A 26,506-nucleotide genomic window follows, 5' to 3' on the forward strand; every position below is an offset into this window, starting at 1 on the left:
CTGTCAGAACATTATTTGACAGCTATTTTGATAATCAATTAATGGACTCCATCAGAAATGCCGAACCCGCTGGTTTCGCTTTAATCTTGACATAAGTAGGTTGGATTGTAGAAAAAAACAGGATGCTTCCTAAATGAAAACACGATCATTACTGCTGCCTGCGTGATATTCAGTCAAAACCTTAAACAGGCTGCCTTCTGTAGCCTGCTCAGCCTGGCAAGATGATTAACAATAATGAATTGTAACGCGGAAAAAACAGAAGAAATAATGAATGATTATGAGTTTTTACAAGCAAGTTTGCACAAGCTTTTCTAAGGTATGATTACTTGTCAACAGAAATCCACGAACTGGAAGTAAACCCAATTACTGTGTTAAATCACATCTGTCTGGATGTTGAAGTGGGAAAAATGCATCAAGCTCGATTGATCTTACCGCTGCTCTGCCATCTGGATCCCCTCTCCATCACCCAAATCACCCACTTTCAACTATTTCCTCTGGGGCTTGAGACCCAAATTGAATATGTCCAAAGAAGATGACACAGATAATTCCCACAATCGCTCCAACCATATGTTACCACACTTGGAGACTGCTAAAACATTTTCTAACTTTCAAATAACTTCCAGAGTTGGAAGATAGAGTGACAGTAATGGATAGATAAATATATGGCTCACAGTGTGGCGTGAAGCAGCGAGGTGAGAACGCCATGAATAAAATCAGTTTCTCCAAGTTCATAATTTTATGGCACGCTTGCCAATCGGATGTCAACTCTGCCCTCCTTTCCATCTGATGCTTGAAACATAACAGCAGCACAGGTGGAAACAAATGCACTCTGTATATGACAAGGTGCAGACTGTTTTGTTTACAATTATGAACTCTGGCTTCGATCAGCGTGAACCGACAGCACGGCAGGTAGATATTAAGAAGATTGATTTTTTTAAAGCGTTAATTACAGTACGTTCAGGATGTATTTAATCAAAGAGATATTTTTACTGTGCGCATTCGTATTACAAAGGAGACATGCAGGTGTTTTGTTTGGGTTGAAATTCCGGTTCACAAAAATAGTTAGATTTTTTTTTCCTCTAGTTTCCTCTTAACATCTTTTGCTGAATTTCCCCAAAGATGATAAGTGCTGGAGGCATTCCATTTCACACAATGACAGAATTGCACAAGCCAGCTTCTGTCCTGAAAAACCAGATGGGCTTAATACAAAGCTGTTACTGAGCTGGAAATATGAAATGGAAATATCTCAAATTGCAGGTATGATTCAAAGATGTGAGAAAACATGGGAACACCACACTATTGACATGCACAATGTGTAGAAAATGGTATTCTTCCAACAGAATAACCAGAGGAGTGGACATCAGTTTGCAGGGAATTCAGCAGAAGTGAGCTTCAAACACTGAGCACTGACAGCACAACACTTCATCCAATACGTTTGATTTGTTTATTTGATTTTCCATATCAATAAGTGCCAAGTCGGATGTATTGGACATTTCAGAAAAATCTGTTTCTCAGTCACGACTTGGATATTGACGTGAATGCTATTTTCAAGTCAGAAGAGGACTAATACTCCAATATGACAGAAATGCAGAAATTCACCTTCAACTTTTGAGTCAACCCCAAAGTTTCGCTGTTCACACCAACAATGTTCTTAACTAAAGTAGTACTTTTTTGGATTGTCTTTTTAATACATATTAAATCTACCATGACTCCAGCAAGTATCCTAAATACACAGTATCGACCTGGAAGTCTCTGGGCCCTAAATCACATCCCATCCAGTGACTATCAGGATTTACATTAATTGTAATTCAACAACTTCAGATACGCTTTGAAATCTGATGAGCACCTGCTGGAGCGACTCCCTTTGCTGGTCGTGTTAGAGATGTTGAGCTTTTAATAAACCCCAGTTTTCCTCCCATCTGACACCTTAATTGTGCACCTTCACAAATTTTAACTCCATTTTATATGCATTAATGCTTTAGTGAGCATTTCTGCAGCACCCTGACTCTCCACCTAGTATCTGAGACCAATGTGCGTGCGAATGGGTTGGAGACTCCTGCGGTAAATGTCAAAGGCAAGCTGCCGTACAAGTCAAGCACTTCAGCAGAGCTCATGGCTGCTTGCTCCAGTCATGCATGCGCTCTATTCAAGCAGACCTACAATATAATGTATAGCTTCATGCCTCTGTCATGTGTAATACCTGTGACCAAATTTCCAAACAAAATTCACACCAGAGTCTGGGGTGAACCCTGTATGTGGAAATAAGAACATAACAGCATATGAATGTACAAATCTCAGCCCTGAGAGGAGGCGTTACATACAGGCTTGTGAGGTGTTTTCTATATTACAGGAATCATACAGATCATGAGCATGGCAGTCATATCATATTGTCAAATTTAGGGTGAAGGAAAAATATATTTTATGAGTACTGTGCCAGCCAGAAAACTGGTTTCTGAGGTATTTAATGATTAACATAACACACTTTTCCTTGATTAAAGCTTCATTTAAACATGAAGTGAATGAGGTACTAGAATCATACAATGAATAGAAATTAAAAAAAAAAAAAAAACATCTGAATCATGTATTAAATAAAATGAAAATAATGTCATCACTTGAAATTACTGACCCTGCTTATTCAACAAGTGGTCAAATTGATTAAGCATAATTCAGAATGTTTTTCTGGAGGACATAAATTAGATGAGACCAACTATAAAAGGCTCTCACTTCCCCCTTCCATTCCTGTGTGAACGAAACGACTGGAGTCTGCAAATTGCTTTGTCAAGTGGAGAAATAAAGATCACAATTAAAAGTCAGAGGACTTTATTTAACATTTAACAGCATGAGCATGTCTGCATGGTGAAAGGTGAGTCATATGCACAGTGGCTTCAAGGTAATAAAAATGTGGTGGATCATTGTAATCTAGCAGAGAGGGATAGAAAAAGAGGAACTGTGGGTGAAATGATGAAGAGAACTCAAACATCCAGCATGTCATCAAAGTAGGCGACACTTTTAACTGTGCTGCAACTGTCGTATGGAAACTATGGAAACTAGTGCCGGCAAAAAATGAACACTCAAATCTCATCTTCAACTGACTGAGTTTCAATGAGTTCTTTAAGCAGTGGGTTTACACTGTACTTCCAGGAAGTAGCCACAGCCTTGCACTCTGACTGTCATTCACAAAAGCCGTCACTTTCTCCCATATATGGAACTTTTCTAAATGTTCTAACTTTTCTAAATTTTCTAAATTAGCATATTAACTGCCAAAATTTAAGTAAGTACAACCTCAAACAGTCTGACAAATGTAGTTTGTTAGAGCTAACAAAACCATCTCCAAATCATGCCCTATTACATCTGAACACACTGGACCACTGAAAGGTCCAGCTGGTGTGTGATACACTGCATGACTGACGGTGCTTGTTTTTGGCTCGGCTTTTTCAACATGGCGGCCGGGTCACAAAGTTTCTCATACTACACCCAAACAGAACACTAAACTATGCTTCTGAAAACATTTTATAATGTATAGCTACTTGAAGAATAAAAATAAAAATGATTTCATATACTATCAGCTTCACGTGGCCTGGAACCTAATATTTCTGATTGAGAATGACTCAATACCATCACTTCCTGTTCGCGAGCCCTGCAGTCTTGTGCTGCAAAAGATGCACACTGAAAATATGAATGAAAATCATGACAGGCTGCATCGCAAGCTGTAATCACAATTGCTCATGGTATGTATGGCGCAGTTAAATTTGGCCAGCAGGGAGCCAGTGTCCCAGGTTCAAGCGAACTGGTCTGATCATATTCTCCAGGGCAATTAATCGCTGACGTCCCCAAAATGAGCAGGTCAAAAATCTAGCTCTCTCTTGCCTACAAGATGTTTGGTAAAAAATACTGCACCACTGTATCTGGTCTCAATTTTCCATCAAAGTTCATCAGGCTTGCTAAATATTAGAGGCTAGGAGGGAAGAGGAGGAGACATACGGTGGGGTTAAAGCCTTGCACTCATGCTCTGGATTCATCATGCTAACTGGTGCATGACTCAGTCCTAAACACAGCAGCTGGTGGTCTGAAGAGCCCGAGGTAGAGCCCCAGGGTGTGAGATGACCAGCCCACTCATTTACCGGCAGCTTACACAGGGGACAGGAAACAGCGGGGTTCTGGGAGCAAGAGATGAGGCTGGCTTCTTTTCAGATTCTAGCACCCTCCAGGAGCCAAAGAACAAGGATGTGCCAAGAATCATCACAATGGCAGATGTTTCGTTTGACACGTGAAGAAATTCCAGGCTCCAAAAGATGCAAACAATGGACATAAGCTCGTCAGCTCATCGATCTCAACAAGCCTTTCCAAAACGTTTGCACCTCCTCTCTAACAGAGTTAATGAGACTGAATACGTATTCTCTCTCAAGCCACATCAACAATCTCAGAACGACAACACTTCAAACTGGTCCTCTTCTGACATTAAGGTTGTATGAGCGTGTCACAGTCATGACACCGAGGCTCCCTGGGGATGCACTATGTGGCCGCATTCAAGTCAGCGGTGATAGCCTAGATATCTTTTCGTGCAAGACTGCTCTATGCTCTCATCAGCGACAAGGAAAGGTGATTTAAATGATCTGTTGGTTCACCCCCGCTGTACTTCTTTAGTTCCAGATGAATTCTGATGTCATTCTGTACCACTTTGCAGGTCGCATGTCCAACATGCTTCATTACAAGCCAATTTTATCAAAAAACACAATATGCAGCGCCGTCATACATGCAGAACACACCCAGTTATCCAGAGCTACAGTGCTAAAAGCCTCGGTCATAAAATGGGGGACAATTTGTTTAAGCAAACTGAATTTTTAGAAGATAAAGACGCATTTTTAATATCTCAACTGCAAAACCTCTTTTGAATTATCTCTCATATTGTGTTGTCAAAGTTTTAATGCACCTTTTACCATTTTTGCAGGAATCAATCATCATAAAATCCATTAACATTAGTACACCTTTGGCTCTCACAGATCACCGGGTAAAAAGGAACACAGGACCTAAACTGAAGTAAAAAGGAAATGAGGCAGCACAGGGTTAAGGAGCATAGGGCAGACCCCTGACACATATGGGAGTGTCATTATATCCCAGAAGGCATTTCACTGCAAAGCCTATTATTTAATGTTATAATTAAGCCCCGAAAACGTGACCCCGGGTGAAGATCAGCCCTCTACATTTTTGCATTAACATAAAAATAATAAAGATCTCCAATTAGTCTCTCCACCTCAAAGCTGCAAACCAGATCACACTAAACTGGGTCATGAACTCATGTAATCGGTATAAATTTCCTAATTTAGAACTGGAACATGCTTTCCTTGCATGTCTTGTTCAACTACAGCTCTTTGAAAACACAATTAGCAACAAATCTGTACACTTTGAGGACTGTGCTTTTCTATTGTCTTGCTACTTGGTGAGCCATTATCATCTATTCACTTAAGAGAGGCAGCCACGCAGCTGGAACTCTCTTGTTAAGCCTACTGCGGCGCTGCTGACATGAAATTACTGAACCTGAACACCAGTTTACTGATTGCACAATTTACACAAATACTGCACTATGCTGCCACAGAATATTAGGCTGAAACGGTTGTCCTGTTGCCGTATTTGAAAACGTTGTGGTGATCAAGTGCATATGACTCACAGCTCATTTATTAGAGATGAGAGAAACAGAAGCAACACACAGCTTTGCACAGGCAGCTTACAGAGAGCACAAAGCCTTTCTTTTCTTTATCGCTGAATCTCCTGAACTGAACCCTCGCAGAACCTTTGCTATTGCGGGGCAAAAGATAGCACAAATCACCCACACATCATCAGAAGCAAAAGGGTCTCACTCTTGTCACTGAGTATCTTATATGCACACTGTGTGCTGATTAGGATCCATTTTTCCAGCTCTGAAAATAGTGTGTATGAATTGTATAAATACTGATCCTGTTTCCTATTTATACACAATAAATCAGAAACACCAGCTTTAGCCCATTTTCAGGAATGCATTCAAATCTAGAGCCGCAGCACATATGCAACAGTTCTATGAATCCTGGATGACCAGCAGAGACGGTATGCAGTAAGCAAATTTCTACCGTCTCAGTCAAGAGGAATGAAACACAATGCTCCGGTCAGCCGTAAGTTCATTTCACTTTCTAGGTGGAATGATGCACAGATTGGAGAGAATATGACATTGCTTTTGCACTTTGGGTAATGGACTTCAAGGTAATGTCATAGATTTTTATTAGGTCTGGAGGACAGAATTAATTGATTTTCTCTGGAAAAAAATAAATTAACTGTTATTCCAATGAAATGCAGACTGGGACCATAATCTATAGAGAGTACAATAAATTGACTAATTTACTTTCTAAAAAAAAAAGTTTATATAGTGTTAAAGGATAAAAGCAATCATAATTGAAACAATAAAAAGACCCCAACCAACAATGAATTGATGCCACACGCATCGTCTGCATAGACAAAGTCTGATGGAGCTTTTTCCTCTGTGCCATAGAGCTGCATTTTTAGCCAACCAACCTTTAAATAAGGCATCAATGAGTAACACCTTTGCTTCATTCAAATACAGTGCTGATGATGTAAAGACTCACAGGGGCAACAAATCACTGAAAATGGGCCCCAACATATCCAATTTTTGCCTCTGTTTGAATAAAGTTTGCAGAAAATAACAACTAGAGTACCCAGCTGGATTAAGGAAATGTTTTTAAAATGAAAGTATATATTTGTGAGCTGTTTTTAATGATTTACATTGACAGCTACAGATATGCTGCGATGCTCAGAAAGGTCTTTGCAAAGGAGTTCTTGACAATAACAAAATTATAGAATATCACCAGCTTTACTATTCACTGCTCTTTAAAGATGCCCCATGTGACCTCACACAGAGCTTCACCTCCTTTTTCAATTTTTGCTATTTTTATTTATCCCAAGTTGGTAAAAAAAAAAAAAAGAGCGTTAATAGTGTAACTAACCACATATTGAATTTCCTGCTTCAGGAATTCAGTGGCACAAGTGTTGCTAAATTTGGAGTCCTGAAAGACGTTCACAGGCCTTAAAGGTAGCCATTGATGTACTGCTGTGGCTTTGTTTGAACTAATGTTGGAGCATGTACACTATTGATTTTGATACATCAAAAGCACCCCGCGGTTTCACTTCATTGAAACCACCACGGAGGTCTTTCAGGGATAGAAACTGTCTATGTTTCTTCCATACAATAACAGTGTCATTGTCAAGCCTGTAAAGCCAATGCCACCGTCACTGTCAGCAGCTGTTGACAGCATCTGATGTTTCCATGACAATTTTGGCACACCATGTTTATCTGCGCTTAATGCTTGTTTACTTCAAAGTCTCCGAGGGGCGGCTTATTTAGCAAATCACCTCAGCCATGTGTACTTGTCTGTGTCTGAAAAACAAAAATAAAAAGTCCCCAGTGTGAAATATATTTGCATCCTTGACACCTCGATATGGCATGGGTTTTCCCAAAGCACTGTGTGCCTCACATCTCTCTAAGCCTTATCATTGGTGTCAAGCTTGGGACTTCTATTCAGAGACGAGCCTCCAGAGGCAAAAAAGCTCTGTGGGCGAAACGAAAGACCGTAGCAAACACAACAGAGGGCCTTGGTTCTCGAACATACATTGTGGATAACGGCAGGAAAACCACAAACACCTTCTTGGCTAGAGGGTAAAAATAGATGAAGTGATTAGCGCTGTCTGTGTAGTAAACAGTATGTTTTATATGGCTTTAGGTCAATCCTGAGGGTCTTCCCAACATAGACATCAGTAGGAGGACTGCCTTTTAATCACTCATAACAACCCACTATTCCCATATGTCAACAATGATGTGACAATGTCGCCCCCGCCTCCCTCAACAGCATTCCTGCATCACCCTCACCCACAGACAGAAAAATCCCAGGGGAAACACATTTCTGGCGGAGGAATACCACATGTGGTTCTTCCTTCTGATGCCTCCCTGTGGCAGTTTTTCTTTCTTTAATGTATTAACGAGATGAATGCCTCCTCTCTTTTTGCAGAAACGAGTAGGAAAGGCAGCATGTAGCGATAGAGATCATTAATCCCTTAAACTCGGATGGATAACATCCCACCTGACTCCCTCCTTGCATCCCAGAGCTTCTCTCACCTCGAATCATCACTTCAACACATGGTTAGGCAAGAATGCTCTCCATGCCTGTATGCTCTCTTTTACTGCCTAAACTTGTTTATTTCCCGGCTTGTTCTCTGTGATCTCTCTTCTAATCCCTAAACATACAATCACATCCATCCTTTTCACTTGTTATTATTTTCTAGTTCCTCTCAAGTCTTGAGAGGGTAGAGATCCTTAATCCCACCCTCCATTACTGATTTAGGCCAGCAGTTGATTGAAAACTGGAAAAAGTGCTACAGCAGTCTCCTACACTAGCCAGAGGCTTTTCACGCTACTCAGAAAACACCACACAGAGTGCTAAGGAAGGCTTCCGTATCCATATGCATTTCAGGCATGAATGCCTGCAGAGGGTGGACACATTCTTCAGGTCAGGACAACTGTCAAATATTCACATTCACCAAATCTGACAAAAGGGGGGAAAGTACAGCTGGAGGATTCACAATGAAACTCATTTGAGTGTGTCGTGCGCACAATCTGTCTCGCCTGATGAAAAACAAAATGCTTTTTTCAATTTCTACCACAATAGGGATGCAAAGCACGGGAAAGACTGGGAAAGAGAGGCTAAAGGAGGGAAAGAGACCCCCCCCCCAGCCTCCATCACACACACACACACACGCACGCACGCACGCACGCACGCACGCACGCACGCACGCACGCACGCACGCACGCACGCACGCACACACACACACACACACACAGCATAATCTTCCTCACATCTCATTAACTGTTCTCTCTGAAGATGCATACAGGCTGGCTAGAGACTTATTTCCAGTTTGGCAGAGCCAAGAGCATCTTAATGGGCTTTGGAAAAAATGCCCCGCAGAATTTTTATATGGATATTTGCTAGGCAAGGGCTTTTAGAGTGGTATTCCCACACTTTCACTAAAGGTCTCATGTCATTCCATTATTTAGTGATTAGACATCTGGCTGCGAACACATTTAAAATTACCCCCAGATTTATTTTGCATACATGCCCTACATGTACGCTAAATTAAAAATAGACCAGTGCAACAAACAGGCTGTTGATTACATACTTTTGTGACAATATGCAGAAATGTGACACCGGAAGATTAACCACTGAGCGTCACCACGTTTTCTGTGCTATACATTATGTCATTTAAAATTCCTGACAGAAACGATGAGGCAGACAGTCTGTACAGTATACTGCTGAATAGCCTCAAAGATGAAATGTGGATTCTTATAATGGGATGTTAAGGGTACATGACAATAATAGTTTGTACTTACACCTTTAATTATGAGTAAATTGTATCATCTCCTTGAATCATTCGCAGTTTAATCCAATTAAATCTGTGTCTATCACAGAGCAACATGGGCTTAACCCTGGTTAAAAATACATGTCAGTACAAGATTTCGTTGTTTTTGAGTACATCTTTGGCAGCCTCATGAGAATCTTACATTTAGATGTTAATATGAGTTGTAAGATTGTGTATATTAAAAGCTACATTGATGTCAGTGTGGAGAAAGCTGCAGTGTTGTTAATATCAACTGTGCTGTACACAGAAGGTTCACAAGGGTCCTAATGTTCATTTAAGTACAAACAGTAACGATTTCTGGTATCTGGGTTGTGTTTAAGGGAATTGGGGAACCGCGTGCCTCTCACAGCCTGCGAACAGCCAAGTGCAGATCACAGTGATAAACAGAGAGTTGCAGCATCAGGAATTCCCATGAGGAAAAAATTATGCTGGATTGTGTAACAGCTAATAACTGTTCTGTTAAGAGAAATCAAATAATGTTCTTTAACGTTGCTACAGATGAACCCCAAAGGTAATTGCTATTCTCGGGAAGGGAAATATAAGACTCAGGCGCTGCATTCGTAGGAACTGCAGCATCAAGTGATTTTGTTTCAAAGCCGTAGCAAAGAGCAGAGTCCACCCATGAGAATCCCGAGTCTGTGTAAGTAGATGTTGATATTAACAGCAAAGCCTCTGTGTGAGAGCTCTCTGGCAGGGCCTGACTGAAGCCGTTGTGTTTGTGAACAAAGGGCTGACAATCAAGCAGCATTGTGTGTGTGTGTGTGACACTATAACTAACGTCTGACACGTGCACACAGGGGCGATCCTCGCGGGCAGGCTGTATTGTTGGCTGACGGCTGTGTGACACACCAGGCAGGCGATGGTACACTGGTGACAACAGAGCGGAGGAATCACAAGCGAAACCTGGTGCAGCTTAATGAAGCTGTCCACGAGGCGGTTTCAGACATTTTTTCACACTCAGTAGTGTGTTTGGGCACCAGCACTCCATCCTACCCACCTGCTCTTCGCGAAGAATACTGGCACTCTTCCGAGAGACCTCATACTGTATGAAAAGTACTCTCAAGCCATGAAGATATTCCGTACTGGCCCCTACCTCCCACTACTCTTGCACTGTCAGCCAGCTCAAGCATTCAAGAGTCCTTAGGCAAGAAAGAAAAAGTAGCACATTTTAATCAATGAAGTGGGTAGTATGGTCGACCTCTGTCCGAGTCAGCTGTCAATTAAATTATGTCTGCATCAGAGCCAAACAGTTATTTCAATCCCAGAATAAAGCTACGTATGATGATAATTTGCCAAGCACTGTATGACAGAAGTGAAGTGCTGCTGAGCGTGCATTCTCCTCATGGCGAAACCACACACAGAAATCTGGAGTCTCGGATGCAGCAGGAGAGCGTGCACCAAATGCTTTCTACCAGCATAATATTCATAATTGTGAGGGGTTATTATTAACCCACCCACCTGTCTTAAAAATAAATAAAGAAAAAAAATCCAAATATTGGGTCATTACATGTTGAGAGGCAAGCACATAAAAAATATCTTCCCACAACAACTTTATGGATTTAGATAAAACAAACAGCAAAAGCCACAAAGAAATGGCCGAGCCTTGTGTAATCCTTGAAACATCAATTCGGGATTTCTGCTCTGATGGTTTCACAGGGTCTTTGTGTTCTGGGTAAGTTTTATGACTCTGAAGCCCGTGAGACTCATTCAGACACTGCTGTAACGTTTCAATAATGGATGGCCTGCAGAATTTTGATAGCAGCCGTGTGAATGTCCCCATTCAAAAGGATCTGACAGAAATGCAAAGAGACCACAAATAATAATAAAAAAAAAACGTATTTCTTTATGTTTAGAAAAATAATTCAACTTATTTAATTCAAATTGGATTACATTTAGGTTTCATTAACATGAAAGTATGGATTCAATAATGAGCCTATTGTATTCATATATGCAAAAATGACCATCTGTATAAATATGTTGGTGTTTGTCACCACTTAAATAATGTAGCTCAGCTCGTCAATGGCACAGAGCTGTCAAGAATAATTAGCTTATGCAAATGGAAGCTTGCAAACTGAGGTAGCCACCTCTGCAGTAAGTATTAAACCTGTGTGCTTTGCATCTATGTAGAGGAATAGCAGTAGCATGACATAGCAAATGATGGAGGGATGAGTGCTAACGCTGCTCACACAGCTTACCACACATTTCTATTAGCATAGCTAATTAGGCATAATTGAGCGCTTTCTACTATCCCATCTCCTGAGGCCTATATCTAACTTCTGTTGTATTTATGCAAAGGTTATTCGGAGACAACAAAATCCAATTACACATAGTACACAGGCTGTACATGACTCGTAATTAGGATTTAACCACCGCTCCATAAAACATCTTGATCTATAATGTGGCCGACAGACCTCTGTCTTTGTCTTTAACTTGCTCAAGTTCCACGTGGGCGAGGGACGTTACATGAGATAGAAGAATAAATAGCTGAACCTCTACATAATCAAAGTGTGTTCAAATAATTCATAAAATGTTATTTGTCTGAACTTGTGTTGAAGTAAATGGAACCTGTCCATTACCACGGGGAGGTGGACGCCAACAATAACTTTGTTCAAATGCTGGAAAACAACATGATTATCACTCTTCTATGAACTGCTAAATGGAAAAAAGAGCTGCACAAGAGAAGTCCAAGATGCTGTCTCAGAATACAATAAAATCAAATAGGACTGAATAAATGTTCCAAACCAGACAACTGAAAATTGTGAAATGAACCATGTTTCAATATTAGAAATGTAGTGCAAAGGTCTGACTGAATCAGCAGACTTGTCCTTCTTTGCACACAAGAAATTCTGCAATACTCAAAACATGTTTTGGGCTAAAGTTCAAATACTTGGATCCGCTGTACAAAGCTGTATTCAATCACTTTACAACACTGATGACAAAACGGAAAGGGGGGGGGCGGCGACATCAGAAGCCACCGTGTCTGTCGTGCTTCCAGTGCTCTGTCAGAAGCAACTAATGAAATGAAAATAATAGAGCAGCAGCACTGAATTACTGCCTTTAAAAGCATATCATGTAAGTGTTTAAGAAAAAAAGACTCTGCACATTAAGTATTCCAACCACAGTGTCTGGATCGAGCAGTCTGCTCAAAATATCTCATTTTCAGAAGCTGGTAAACTAAATGTTGCTACTGGAGCCGAGCAAGTGTGGAAACAAAGTTTTTCTTTTTGTTTTCACACAGTTCACCGCAGCCTGCCGCCGGTTTTTCTAGTGAACTCTGTCTTTTCTGAACATAAGAATAGTCAGATTTTTGTCCACATCATTTGACACATTTGGAAAAAGGTCTGACGGGTCAATCAGGGCGCTAAGCTTTCCACACAGAATGACAACAATTCAATGAAACTGGTCTGAGGTGTATTCATAATGCAAGGATCCCTCACACATGCAGATGCAGAATTACACACATTCAATCAATTCCAAAACTATCAAAGTCCCATCCAGCCAAAACCCTGTTAAAAGCACATAAGGCGGCTCTATGATCATTACTGCCTGACACTGCCAATTACCAATACAGTATCTCTATTTTGTCTGTAAGAGGCAATAGAGGGATTAACTTCAGGCCTCTCTGCTTCCCCTCTTCCCTCTCATGAAGCAGACTATGTTTACTGACTAATCTCCTTTCCTGCTTTGACCATAAATGTGATTACCACCACACAAGAGATAATAAAACCCCCTATCTCTGCTGTACCAAAGAGCATGAATTAAAACCTAAGCTTTAGCCTTGAGGAATATCGAAAAGAAAGGGGGGGAAAAACACGGCAAAAGGAGTGTTTCGTGCTGAGTGCATACAGCCCCCTACTGGTAAACAGCGTTCACTATTAGTCAAATACAACACAGCAAGCTCCATGATCTTCTGTTGAATGCGAGCAACAGGTACGCACCCACTTTCCAAACACACCCTGTTGTGCCACTGTTGCAAAGTCCTTCACTGTCTCCATTTAAGCAGCTCCGTTTAGAAAGGATCTCAAATTTGAGTGACTGTGAGTAAGAGGCATACGTAGGTCCCTCATCTGGTTCTCTGGCTCTCATGGTGCTGCTGGCACAGTAAACGGGCAATCTGTCAATTTGTAACCTGTGGGTGAAGCCACCTCTTTGAGGAGAGGAACGCTTCTCTTTTAAGGTCAAAAAGAGGTGAAAGGCAACATGTGGGCTTTCAGGAATGCGGATGAAGTTTGTGTGCTCCTCAATATGGCCTCTAAAATGTAAAATCGAACACTTTAAACTAGACTAGGATTTTCACTTGAAAGACATTTTAAAGAGCAATGTGACTGTTGTTGCTGCACAGGTGGAGCATTTCAGTTGTTTTAAATCCACTCTGTCATTCTAATGAATGACATGCAGCCTGCTATGATTCATCACTAAACAATGTGTAAATGGGGATCATGCTGACCTTTACATGGCGGAGAAAAATCAGACCTATAGTTCCATTCTGCTGCATCATTTATCTGAGGACTTACAGCACAATGAGCCCAACGCACACACACCGACTGCACACACGTTAGAATAAAAACAAATGCTTAGTAAAGTCTATGTCATGGTGCAAAAACAGACTCATACTTTTGATATTGCACAGCTCGACTCTACTTGGATGCTCTTAATATGACTGGATGTTAGTAAGAGGGCGAATTAAAGGCTCAGAGCTTGAAGGGAGATCACATAGTTCGGGCTGCGTGTGGCGATCACCATCAAATTGTTTAATTTGTGGGGGGAAACGAGACATGGCACGTGGTGGTGAGCTTGTGCGGGTGGGAGGAGGGTGCGAGGCGCAGTGATGATCGGTCAATTTCGCCTACCTGATATTTCCTGATGAGGTACATTGACGAGGCTGAATCCTTTTACGTTATAAGCTTGCCTAACCTCGCTACAGCTCCGCGCTTTGCTTTCACCACCGGATGACAGGGACAGCAGCACCGACAGAGTACATAAGGCGACTTGCAGTCTCCACATCGCATACATCAGTGAAATCCTTGATAGTGTTTCACGGGGAAATACGAGCTCCGTCAGGGAAAAAAAGGAAATCCAAAAGGGATGCTTGAGCGATTGTCTCCAGCGAGCGGGACGTCAGATGTCCATTTAAACAAAATTAACAAAAAAGATTAAAAAAATAAAATAAAATAAAAATCACTCCTCACTTTAGATTCTGGTCCGTCCACCTCATTGCAAAAGCTTCGCGTCTTCCCCTCGGAACGAGAAAGAAGCCGGTGAGTCCGATTGCTCCCAGCTCGGACAAATCCGTTAGAAGAAGACAGTGACTGTGTGGTGCTCTCTGTGCCAACAACTTCTCCCGCGCACACAGCAGCGCCCTGTGCTCGTGTCGGTGTGAGGAGAGGCGAAATGCAGCGGAGACGCACACTGCACGACGAGCGGAGCGCACAAGGGCAGGGCAAAACATGGAGTGGAGTGGCTGCGACTTCAGCTGTTCGCATCCAGGGGCGCGTACTGTCCTCTGCCTTCATGCATCCTTGGTAATACGCACCATAGCGCATTAGTGTGGAGCCACATGTTGGAGGAGGAGGAGGAGGAGGAGGTGTGGGGGGCGGCGCGGGGACTTGGAGGTAGAGTAGGCGGAATAAACAGACACATCGACCAGATTCTTGTCTTTTATTTGAACTCATCAGTGTTGGTCCACACAACTCAGAGCCGCTGCTGACCGTTCGCTGTCTTTTCATGGTAATAACCTGATATGGGTAATATGAGCTAAAGCAGCATCTTAGCAACTATTTGTCACCCAGAGGCTTTTTGACACACACACACACACACACACACACACACACACACACACACACACACACACACACACACACACACACACACACACACACGCTATTATATCTCGAGCAATTGAGCGCTACTGTGCTTGTTCCTTGATTTCATAATTTTTAGGTCATATCCCTAACAGACAGTGTTTACTTGAGCTAATCCTCCTAATAGCCTCTTCTTGCCCATTGTTGCTCAAATTACTCAGCCTTTTCCTACCCGCGCTTTCAGTGGGGCAGAGCTTTTTTGGGTCTCATGAAGATGAGTTTACCTAATTTAACTTCAGGAGCCACAAATAATGCATTACCTGTGGCACCACAGCAGACTTATGACACTACAGTATAACATCAAAGTGCATCATTATGAAAACATGTTTCTTTTAACAATTTGACACCTTTCTCAGGAGGAGAGGGAACTATTCTCTTGTTATAATGAAGAAAATCTAACAACAAAAATATCTTGTTAAAGACTGCTTCTCATAGTATCCAATACAAACACTCGTGCTGTGTCTTTGTGGTTTTGGGGCCTACAGTCGGCTTGTTAAAACCAACTTTAAAATGCACTTTAAAAGTGCAATTAGCCATAGTCAGGGTTGTCAAATGTAAAGGGAAAATCAGGCATGCAGTGCCGTCGTTCTTATGGCTGCAGAAATGAGCACATTGGAAATATGGAGGAATCATCATGTCTCAGTTCAGGACTAACACACTGTGAATTTTTGCTCTTGCTGAGCAACATGACACTCTCATCAGCTCAGTTTGTGGACACTATGAAGGATGCCGGAACAAAGTGATTCAAAATGTTTGATTAGTGTCTTAGGATATACAGGAGGACAGCTGCCCCAGTGGAAAAAGAAGTCATTGGTTGTATATAATTTGAAGTATTTTCACACTTCTGTCTTTATTAGATAGAAGACAATAGAGCAGCAGTGAGAGAGGGAAAGAGAGGGGATGGAGCGCAACAAAGGTGCCGGTCTGGGCTCGAACCGGAAGAGCGTCTTCGCCCTCTGGGCCACTAGAGCTTTCCAGCATCTCACTATATCAGTTTTTCCCCTGTAACTACAAAATATATGGTGTCAAAAATGCTTTCAGACTTCAGCCAGAGGTAGGTGAGACAATTATGAAGTAAAATATAAAAAAAAAAAAAAATCCATAATCTTACTGTGTCCTTTAGTCTCCTGCAGTGAAAAATGAGTCAAGTGCTCAAGAGAAACATTTTTGAAAATAAATCACACAATTACCTGCAATCAGCTCACTTAATGGCAACATCTGTGCAAAGTAAAATAATCCAGAGCAAGCCCAAAATGACAGAATGTAAAGTGAATATAAAGCGTGCACATAATGTTCCAGTTTGTGGTCTGCTAGTGAGACATTTATGTGATGCCACTTTACTAGAATAACGGCTGAAGGTTAGCCAAACAATAGTGGCCTCTGAGCTGAGTCGCAGGGGTCAGATAGGAGATCACAGGTGCACCTGGACCTCCTCCTACAGGTGAACAAGTGTCATCATTTTAGAATCTCCATGGGTAAATTAGTGCCAGCTTAGATAAATTAATGATCACGTGACTGAACTACAGCTGCTGCTTAAAGAGGCAGATCGTAACATAGACCAAATGCTAACGTTAGAAAATCATTTCAGTAAGGCATTTTGTAGAATTAGCGACTTCATCTTGAAACTTTTTGGGGTCAAGAACTTTCTCACATAATGTTCATTTCTATGATGCTACTTAAGAACAGGTTTACCGGAGAAAAGACAGTAATACGATGGCTTGACAACAACTGAAAAATCCAAAGACGAGCAGAAGTCTTTCAGCATTTTTGGGAGAAAAAGCCATAATCCAAGCTAAGTCAGTGCCCAAAATGGACACTTACATGCTAAAAAAGTTTCTCGGAGGTGTCATGGCGGTGTGAAATATGACTCACTAAAATTTAGTGAGAATGCAGTGAATGCATTACAGTCAACACCACTGTCATTCTGTGGAAGCAGACAAGCTGCTGTTACTCCAGTTTAACACCGTGATGGATGTAAAGGATTTCACATTTTTAAGCTCATTGCCAAAAAATCTGTCCACAAAATCCAGCAGAACCTGTGACATGTTGAAAACACAGTCGTCAAATGTACACTGGGGAAAAAAAAAGGAAAGTAAAATCCATAATCTTCCACTACATTAATTTCACTTTTGTAAATCATCATGAAATCCTCATGGCTCTGATCAGGGCTGACCATGATCCACTAACGACCAAGTGATCTGGTTACACATGGCCAATGATGAGCCACCACCCTGCCGACCTCCGGTTGTTTTGGTATTACATTTCTAGGCCAAAATTCCACTTTCACAGTGTCACATGTTTCCAAATTGCAGTAAATGACTTCTTCAGATTGTAGTGCCAGAAATCTTGTAGTTTGCTGATTCAGCTAGCAAGTATTCCCCACTGGGTTTAACAGCTTCTCCACACAGCACAACACATTCACACACACTACCTTCATCTGTCGAAGGAGCCACTGCCAATTGTGAATAACCCAAACATCTCTGCATTCACTGTCAAAACTCAGCTCTACTCCGCCAGCTGCCTGATTCATGTAGCATAAAGACGATTGCGCCATAACAAGCTATATGAGCTCCAAGAAGGACCGTGATGAAGGAGCTAAGTTTTCCCAAGCAGGAATATTTTTCAGGCTTTGGTAATTTCACACAAATCCACCCTTTGTTGACCTTTCTTTCTGTTAAAATCTGAAGGAAGACATGCCAACAAGCAACACAAGGAAACACCCGCCATCATTTCTCCCCATATGGACTCATCTTAAGTGAGCTTTGTAAAAGTTTGACAGGAGGACTGTGAGGCAAGTCCATGACTGAGACCCCTCCAGAATGCACCTACAACATGTTACACCGCCAATATGTCTAGTGGAACACAGGTCAGACATTACTAATCTATTTACGGTGCTCTACGGTAGCTCTCATAGAGTGTACTTGATACACATTCGCTTCATCTGCTGCAATTTTTTGGTGACTGTCATCACATTAATCATGATAGTTCTGTAACCACTGCTGAAAGATTCATAAGAAGTTTTATTTCTGTCTCAGTGTCTGTTGCTGCCCCCCCCACCCCCACCCATCCACCCACCCTTCCCCTGCCTGGTTGTCACTCTCTGCTGGTTAAATGTTTTACATCATATATTAGTCTTTTACTTTGCGCTGTTCACTTCAGAGCTCCTGTAGTGCTGCCAGTGGCAGTGTTGGCACTTTTTGGTTGATTTTTCAGCATAGAACTGGTGATATTTAGATTCAGAAGTGCTTGAATTAAAAAAAATGAAGTTTAAGGGAGTTTAAACCATGATGATTATAACAGTCTCAGAGCCCAGGAGACACGTTGACCCAATCAGTGATGCAGAGTTTCAGCTGGACTTTGTGGTGAATTCAAAATGAATTTAAATAATCATATATGAGTACAGAGTAAACGCAAACTTAGGTCAAATCATGTGTAAAAATGTCCTCGGTTTGGAAAGTGATACGCGATATATGTCAAGAACAAAAGATCTCTGTGGGCCTAAATCAGACTGAGGAGGATATTACTCCTTTGGGACAGATGTGGACATTATTTTGGCTATTTATTTTGTGTGATCTACAGGAAATGGAAAATGATGTTAATTTTGCTTGATATTATTCTTTAATACAAGGCCTTTGTTTAATAAGATTAAGAGGGAAATCAGTCTTCGCCTTTGGAGGATTGTGAAGAGTAGCAGTAACTAAAAATTAAACAGTTGGTGATTATTTAGAGATGGCTCCGGAACTTATTTTTCTCTTTTGAACAATATGACTGAATTCATTTCTCTGTTTTGTCAATTTGGGAATTTTCTATATGTTGGTTGACTCTGCTCTTTGTTTAATATTTTTCCTCAGGCACCAAAAAACCGAGGTGTCCTTGACTAAGATTTACTAATTAATTAATTTAATTCCATTAATTTTAATACAACAGAATAACTTAAGAAAATAAATAAGTCATAGAGAAGAAGGCATAGCACTGGATCTGTTTCGGCCTGAAACTACAGTGTAGCATCAGCCAGTGTATTCTGTTGCTGTGTTAGTGAGGCGGGCAAATCAGTGAAAACTACAATATTCAGCTACCAGTTGTTTGTGAAACATCAGCATGCGTCCGTCCCTTTCACCTCATGGAGCATCTCTCTCTCTCTTTGCGTGTCCCTCCTTCAGCTTTCCCACGGCCCCCTGAGGTGCCTCGCCTGTTGGTTTGAAACCCTCTGGTCTATATCAAACCGCTGCAGCTTTAGGTGTAAACGAGTGGGAGTATTTAGGTCTCTCACTTGTTTGGACAATAGCAAACTCGTGTTTTACTTTGCAACACTTTAGTCACCAAAACTCAGTGTACTGGCAATAACAAAAATATATATATTTTTTTTTTGGTCTCCACAATCAGCCTAAATTAGATCACCCTGAATTTCTTTGATGGTGTCTGAGGTGCCGTTTTTGGGCTCTACTGAATTATCTATGCTATTCTTTTTAGGAAGGCAACGCCAGTCAGGCATGAGAGTCCAAGATCAAATGTGTTTCCCCATTCACCACTGGTTTCATCTGCACACCACTGTAATAGCCCCACTCAGCTAATAAGCCCTTGCTAATGAGGCTGAGAGATGATGGCCAGAAGGTGATCCCGGTAGTGGATCGATAGCTCACCACAAGGAGTCAGCACAGCGTTTATCATGACTCATACTCAGTGCACCGCGGGGAAAACTGAGTTTTCATTATCCGGTCATGCAGGTCCACAAAACAGTGTTAATTGTCAGAAATTTCATTTCACCTGTTTGTGGGATATTAATGTGCCAAAGCTTTATTTTAACTTCGAATCCATAGCAAGATAGACAGAGAGCTAGCTAGACCTAAAGATAGGCCGACCAATCGATCAAAATCAATAGATAGAGGATCTACACACAAGCCACCAAGAAGACAAACAGCTGACTGACGCCATTACCTTATACTGTGGTTGGAGGGCTGAATGAGTGGATGGATGGATAAGGACGTCGCACTGGTTGATCTCCGTGGAGCTCACAGGAGGATCACGTCCTTGAAACAATTAAACACCAGATATTAAAAGAGAATAGAATCAAGGGAAACACACTGCTGTGATTTTCCCTCTTTAAAGATCATCTGGCCAAGTCTTACTTAACAGGTTGCTTTGAAGTAAAAAAAAACAACAACAAAAAAACTGGTTGCATTCGAATTAAAAGCACAACTCATTGTACTAAAGAAGTGTTTGCTGTAATGGTGCTTATAAGGCTTACAATGTCATTGCTTGTATGTGAGGCACACTGTAAGCAGCTGAAGAATAAGGTCACTTTGTTCACATTAGCACAGCAAGCAAGGAGATGAATAATTAATCATATGCTTATAATTCATGGATGTTTAAGACAGATATGTGCAATTACTGCAAAGAGGTAAAACTCTCTTTTCCAGCAGAAGATCTTGGCTTCTTGATGCCCCGACTGAAAACAAAAATACCCAAGCAATCAACACGAGGGAGGGTTGAGAATACACGTAAGATGTTTTTTCAGAAACTTCTACTGTCAAACACATTTAAACAGAAGTGTTGCCCAGACAGCGTGACATCGTCCTACTTAAAGAGGGGTTGAAAATGGGCAGTGCCACTTACTGTAGGGTCGAGTGTTTACATGTTTGCATGTTTCAAACTACAGTAAATGGTGTTACGCCCACAAAAACAACCATCCATCTGTTTATTTCATTCCATTTATCCAAGAGCGTGTCATGGCAGCAGCGGCAGACCAAAAACTGTAGCCCTGGCGTCCTTTTTCCCTAGCCAATGTCTTCCAGCCTCTCCTAGGTGATATCAGCATTCCCAGACCTTGTAATCCCAGATATAATATACCTCTGGGGTGTCCCAGGGCCTCCTTCCTGTTCATTATGCCTGGAATATCTCTGCATGGAGGAGTCATTAAGACATTCTAATCATATGCCCAAATCATCTTAAGAGGCTCTTTTTAAGCTGATGGGGCAGCAGTTCAGGTTCCTCATCCTATTTCTGCAGCCGAATCTAGACACCTTGCAGGGAGAATCTTTCCAGGCACAACCCAAAGCTGAAAAGCTGACACATAAAACCATAAAAAAACAAATGAAAAAAACCAAGCTAAAATGCCAATTTTGACGATTTTGTAAATGAATCGGAGCTCGTCTTCTGTTGTTAAAGGGGATGCAGATGGAGTTCAGCAGTAAGATGTTCAAAAAGTAAATGATTTCCAATAGCATAGTTTAAAGGTGGATGAATGCCAGGTGAATTGCAGTGCTACACATAAATAGCAAGAAAACATAGTGAGAAAGATAAATGTCACCAATTTGCATCATCCATCAGCACCGCTCTAATGTTCTGGAAATGAGGCAAACAAATTACAAGCTATGGCCATAGCCATGGATGTAATGAGAGAGTTATATCTTTAGCCATAGCAACCTTTTCATGCCTTCCTCCGAATGTTTTTTTTTTTTTTTTTTTTTTCCATAACAGCAAGACTGTTCTCATAAACCAAAGCTCCAAATCATGAGGACGTAGTACTGACACCAGACACGCAGCATGTTTAAAAATATTCTGTGCTAATTGTAACAGAGTACACTGAAGAATGAACAGTGATCTAAAGAGAACAGAATGTAATGCAAGAGGTCTGCACTGGCTAATGATTCCAGACGTGAAGACAACGATCAATAAACTGCATGCTGGCTCAAATGTTAAATCACAGTATGCCCATTCCTTAATCATTTTCACACACCATGGAAAAGGTCATGTCGGAGTAGCATCACTCCGTTGTTGACAGGGATTATTTAGAATAAACAAGCAGACCAGGATCACCTATTATCTCAAGAAATTTTGTAGCTTTGTATCAGGCTTTGGTTTAGAGTAGCAGACAGGTAGAATTCACACAAAACTACATAAGAATGTTCTCCAAGTAAGAAATGCAAATAGTTTTTCCCCCGCAAATGCTCTATATTGACACAGTTATTCAAGATGTGCCAAGATTCAAGATAAGTTATTCAGATGTGCTGGGTTAACATGCCATGATGTCAGTGCAAGTTTGTTTCCTCTTATCCTTAACAACACTTCATTTTCTCTGATATTCATTTAAACCTTTATAATTTATTCAAATTGTTGCAGTGTGAGCCATTTTTATGTATCATACATAATTCAAAACAGTTTCAGGTGGTTGTGTTCCTGATATTAAAATTGTTTTGAGCTAATTAATGACGCCCTAAGGCTAGGTAATTAGGGATCTGAATCTTATTGTAAATAGGATGACTTACAGGGAGAGTGAGGATGAAAAGTAATCATCATAACATCAAAATTAGTGGCTTAATATATGAGCTCATGTTCTGTTGCCCAAGATGTGAGCTATCACACAGGACTTTTATCACAGGACTGTTTAGCACAAATGGAGCACATCTGACTTTTCACTGTATGATGTGCATTTTTGTGTAACATGATCTGAAGCCCCCGAGATCTATATTTGATATCATATTTGACCTTTTATCAATCTGCCTTGCATACAGTAAAAGGCCACTTTTTGAAGTGTAAAAGTAAATCACTGGGGTACTTGTTTAAAGGGGAACACAAGTTTACACACACTCCAAGAAATTATTCATGGGGTTAGTGAATGCTAACCCCATGAATATTAAGTTAGTTTAACTTGTATATCCAGTGAGTGTCCTTAAAAAGCCGAGTGCTGACTTCAGACTTGTTTTGCAGCCAGACCGCACATCCAACAAGAGCAAGGAGCAGGAAAAACCGAGCTTGTTTGGAATATAATTTAAGGTTACTTGGTGAATAATGTTACTATTTCTGCTTGACTGTATTTAAAACAGCTACTAAACTAATTGAGTTAATGTAACTGTAAAAATCTCACGGGATTGGGAGTTACTTCAACATATCTGTGATTTTTTTTTAAGTTGAGCCAGTGTATTTTTTTAGTGCATCAAAGTTTGTTTACAGGTTCTACTGCTTATGTGTGTAGCCAACATGCAGCTAATGACTACCACCATTACATCGGTGATATAAAATCTATATTTACCTCCAGGACACTGTCAGTGCAAAGCTAATGCAGAAACACAATAACCATGCTAACCACGGAGCAGATGACAACGTTTCATGAGCCAGTGCTCCATTATCTGAACTACAACTGTTACAAATGTAACTGCTAAATGTTTTACGAAGGAAAATGATAGTATGTAAGATGCAGAAACTCTTTCTCTCTGCAGAGTACAGTCTAAACACTTGAATGCCAAAATGAGACAGGAAAATTATTTCTTACAGGATGGGTTTGGATCATTTCCATCTCAACACAGCACTCATGTGCCATATGCATGATGAAAGTTATTGGTATCAGTAATCTTCCCTCCTGTCCATGCTGGCATTACCTTTGTAGAACAAGAAATCAGGGTGGTGAAATCGGGGTTACATGCAGAGTCATTGCTGTCTGTAAGAATGCATTCAAAAGTTCAGATGACGCTCATTAGAGGCTTCAGCAGTCTAAATTAGCAAATTCAATTGGGTTCTCTTTCGATCATATCGTATTTTATTGTATCTGCGTGCAGGAACAACTGTTGCACTACCTGAAGATACAGAGTCCTGAAACAATCATGATCAGATAATCATGGTCAGCAGCCAGTTTTTCGTGTTTTGCCCAAGGATATTTTGACATGCGGACAGCAGGAGGTGCGGATCAAATCGCCAACTCTGTGATCAGTAGACAGCCCCATCTACCTCCTGCCCCTTATATTTCACCTAATATGAATCCTTTTTTATCAAATAGTCAACTCCTGTAGGGTTAAAGGGTGGATGGAAAAAGTCGGAAGTTCTGTCTTCACAGAGATGAGTCTCTGTGGTTTTGAGCGTACATCTTGTGCTGTGGATAAAAGTGGTGAGTTGGCTTTTAGTGCAGTCAAGTGCAGTAAAGTCAAAGCAATAACAACACTATTAAAAAGCTTACTACATGCTAAATGTGTGGCAGACAAGCTGTGCAAAAGCAATGGTGAATACCAGAATTGTTTTTTTTATTGCAGATTGCCTGTGAAGGGGTGAACACAGACAATTTACTTCCCTCTCCAACATCTATTGCAAGCTTTAAAGATGCCAGCCACCTCAGGATAGATGCTGTTTCAAAGATAACAGCTCATCAAGATGAGTGACAAATGCTGGGGTAGGAAATTTGACCAATCGGGATGGAGGCATGCAAGAGTAACAACACAGTAACTTACAGCAAAACGCTGCATTTTTTGGGTTTAAATCTCAGATTGCAAAGCTTTTTGTGTGATCTGGAGGTTTGGGCTTGTACTTAAAGGACAGATTTTATTCAGCTGTGACAGGTTTCTTGTTTTCACAAAACCAGTTAAATCAGCAGATTAGATTTATCAAGGCGATCAGTAAGAGAATGATTTGAAACATGAACACACACACACACGCACAGTAGCACTTAACAGGACCCCTATGTGGGCTTGTGACCTTTACCTCTAAAGTAAAGCATTAAAATTCATAGGCCAAGCAACAGTCTCCACTGTTTATCTTTGTGACAGAAAGGCACTTTAGACACTTTCATTTCTGATAATTAGTCCTAAACGCAATATTCCTGAAAACAACTTGTTAAGTTATCATTACACTGTGCATTACTATTAAGGGGCTACAATCAATTTTTAGGGGGCTTTATATCACGTTTCTGCTCACCGTTCTGCTTTTATGGCCCTCACTGTACTGTTTTGAGTCATTCTTGCCACTCTCATCATCCTAGTTTTCAGATGCAGAAGGAAGCTGTTTTCGGTGAAAAGGCTCTAAAAATTATTGCACACTACCTGCCCGGCACCAAACAGCAGACAGATACAGTTCGCAACTAGCTAGTGAACATGGCAAGCCTTTAGCAGCTAAAGAGTTCCCCAGATATTTAGCAGGGACTAAAAATGGGGCTGAAAGGACACTGAATATTGGACTTGTGCTTGTCAAAAATTAATGCTAATGCTAATTAATGTTGTTCATAAACCCCACGCCATGGGCTAAACAAAAATAATGGAATTACACTTCAAATAAACTTTTCTCAAAGATGCTTTCAGTCATTTTATCTAGTTGTTACCATGCTGCTGTATGTTCAAGTGTTCATTTTTCTGATAATTTGTTTTTAATTAATTATTTAATGCTATAAAAAGGGGCTCCTGTATCTGGGATGCTAAATTACGAATCCTGCTAGGGCGAATGGATGATTGGATGATGGGCCCGACTCTTCCTCTGATTGACTAGTACCTGTTGCCTTCGTTTATTGGGTTGGTTAGGTTTAGGCATGAGAAATGATGATAGGTTAGGATTAGGGTAAGAATATCAGAGAAGCCAATCAGAGGCAGAGTAGGCTGGGTCATACTCAGCCACAGGAGGATTTGTAAATTGAAATCCAGAATATTTTTGCTTCATTATCTTAATGTACAGCCAAAAAAAAATAAAAAAAAAGCAAAAACAAAACAACTGTTAAAGCTGTTTGAATAAGTCAATATTAAACTTGTTTTTGTACTGTAGGTCATTGACTGACCTATAGTACTGTGCTTATTAATGCAAATGCTCGTTTGACACTCAAAAAAAAAAAATCTCTTTTGTGGCATCAAGGAAAGTGCTGCATCTATTTGTATTTTGTCCCTCTAGCATCATTTTATTTTATAAGTAGTTCAGCCACAGCAATCAGTATGTACCTACCAACAACACATAATCATGAATAAAGCCATTTGTTCTTGCTAACTTGTCACACAGATAAATGAACATACACTGAAATGGCAGGTTTTATGGACTGAGTTGGGGTGTATTCTTATGCAGGGAAAATGTACATAACTGCGTCAGAGCTTAACTGCAGTTATTCATCATAAAATGATTTTCTGTCAGTCCATTTATTTATGTGTTTTAATAATGGATGAAGGGGAACGTGTCAGGTTGAGATATGGCCCTAGGTGCCAAATCTTTAAGCTGCACTTCATACACGTAGTAGGGCTTTATGTCTACTAAAGCTGCATTTGTTGTGCACAACTCACTCTGTCCTGAAGTTGCAGGAGAAGATGCACAGCCTCCTGCAAAATGCAATTCATATTCATCACATCAGCACTTGGGGTGATAAATATGATGACTCTGTTTATGTCCACAAGACTCCACTCATTAACGGCACGCTTGGGGGTGACACTGTTCAAAGTTAGAATCTCAGAAAGAAGTGA

General features: G+C 40.8%; 1 protein-coding gene across 2 annotated transcripts in view; it reads right to left on the reverse strand.

Annotated features, from left to right (window-relative positions):
* gpc6a (glypican 6a) overlaps positions 1-15,185 on the reverse strand; it is a 142,584-nt gene extending 127,399 nt beyond the window's left edge. For both annotated transcript variants that reach the window (XM_070968818.1, XM_070968809.1), the window contains exon 1: positions 14,304-15,185. In XM_070968818.1, the coding sequence (XP_070824919.1) occupies positions 14,304-14,466 (163 nt within the window). In that variant the 5' untranslated portion in view covers positions 14,467-15,185. The remainder of the gene's footprint in view (positions 1-14,303) is intronic.
* Positions 15,186-26,506: the final 11,321 nt, after the last annotated feature.

This window comes from Chaetodon trifascialis, chromosome 1 (genome assembly GCF_039877785.1).
Source record: "Chaetodon trifascialis isolate fChaTrf1 chromosome 1, fChaTrf1.hap1, whole genome shotgun sequence".
Lineage (NCBI taxonomy): Eukaryota > Metazoa > Chordata > Actinopteri > Chaetodontiformes > Chaetodontidae > Chaetodon > Chaetodon trifascialis.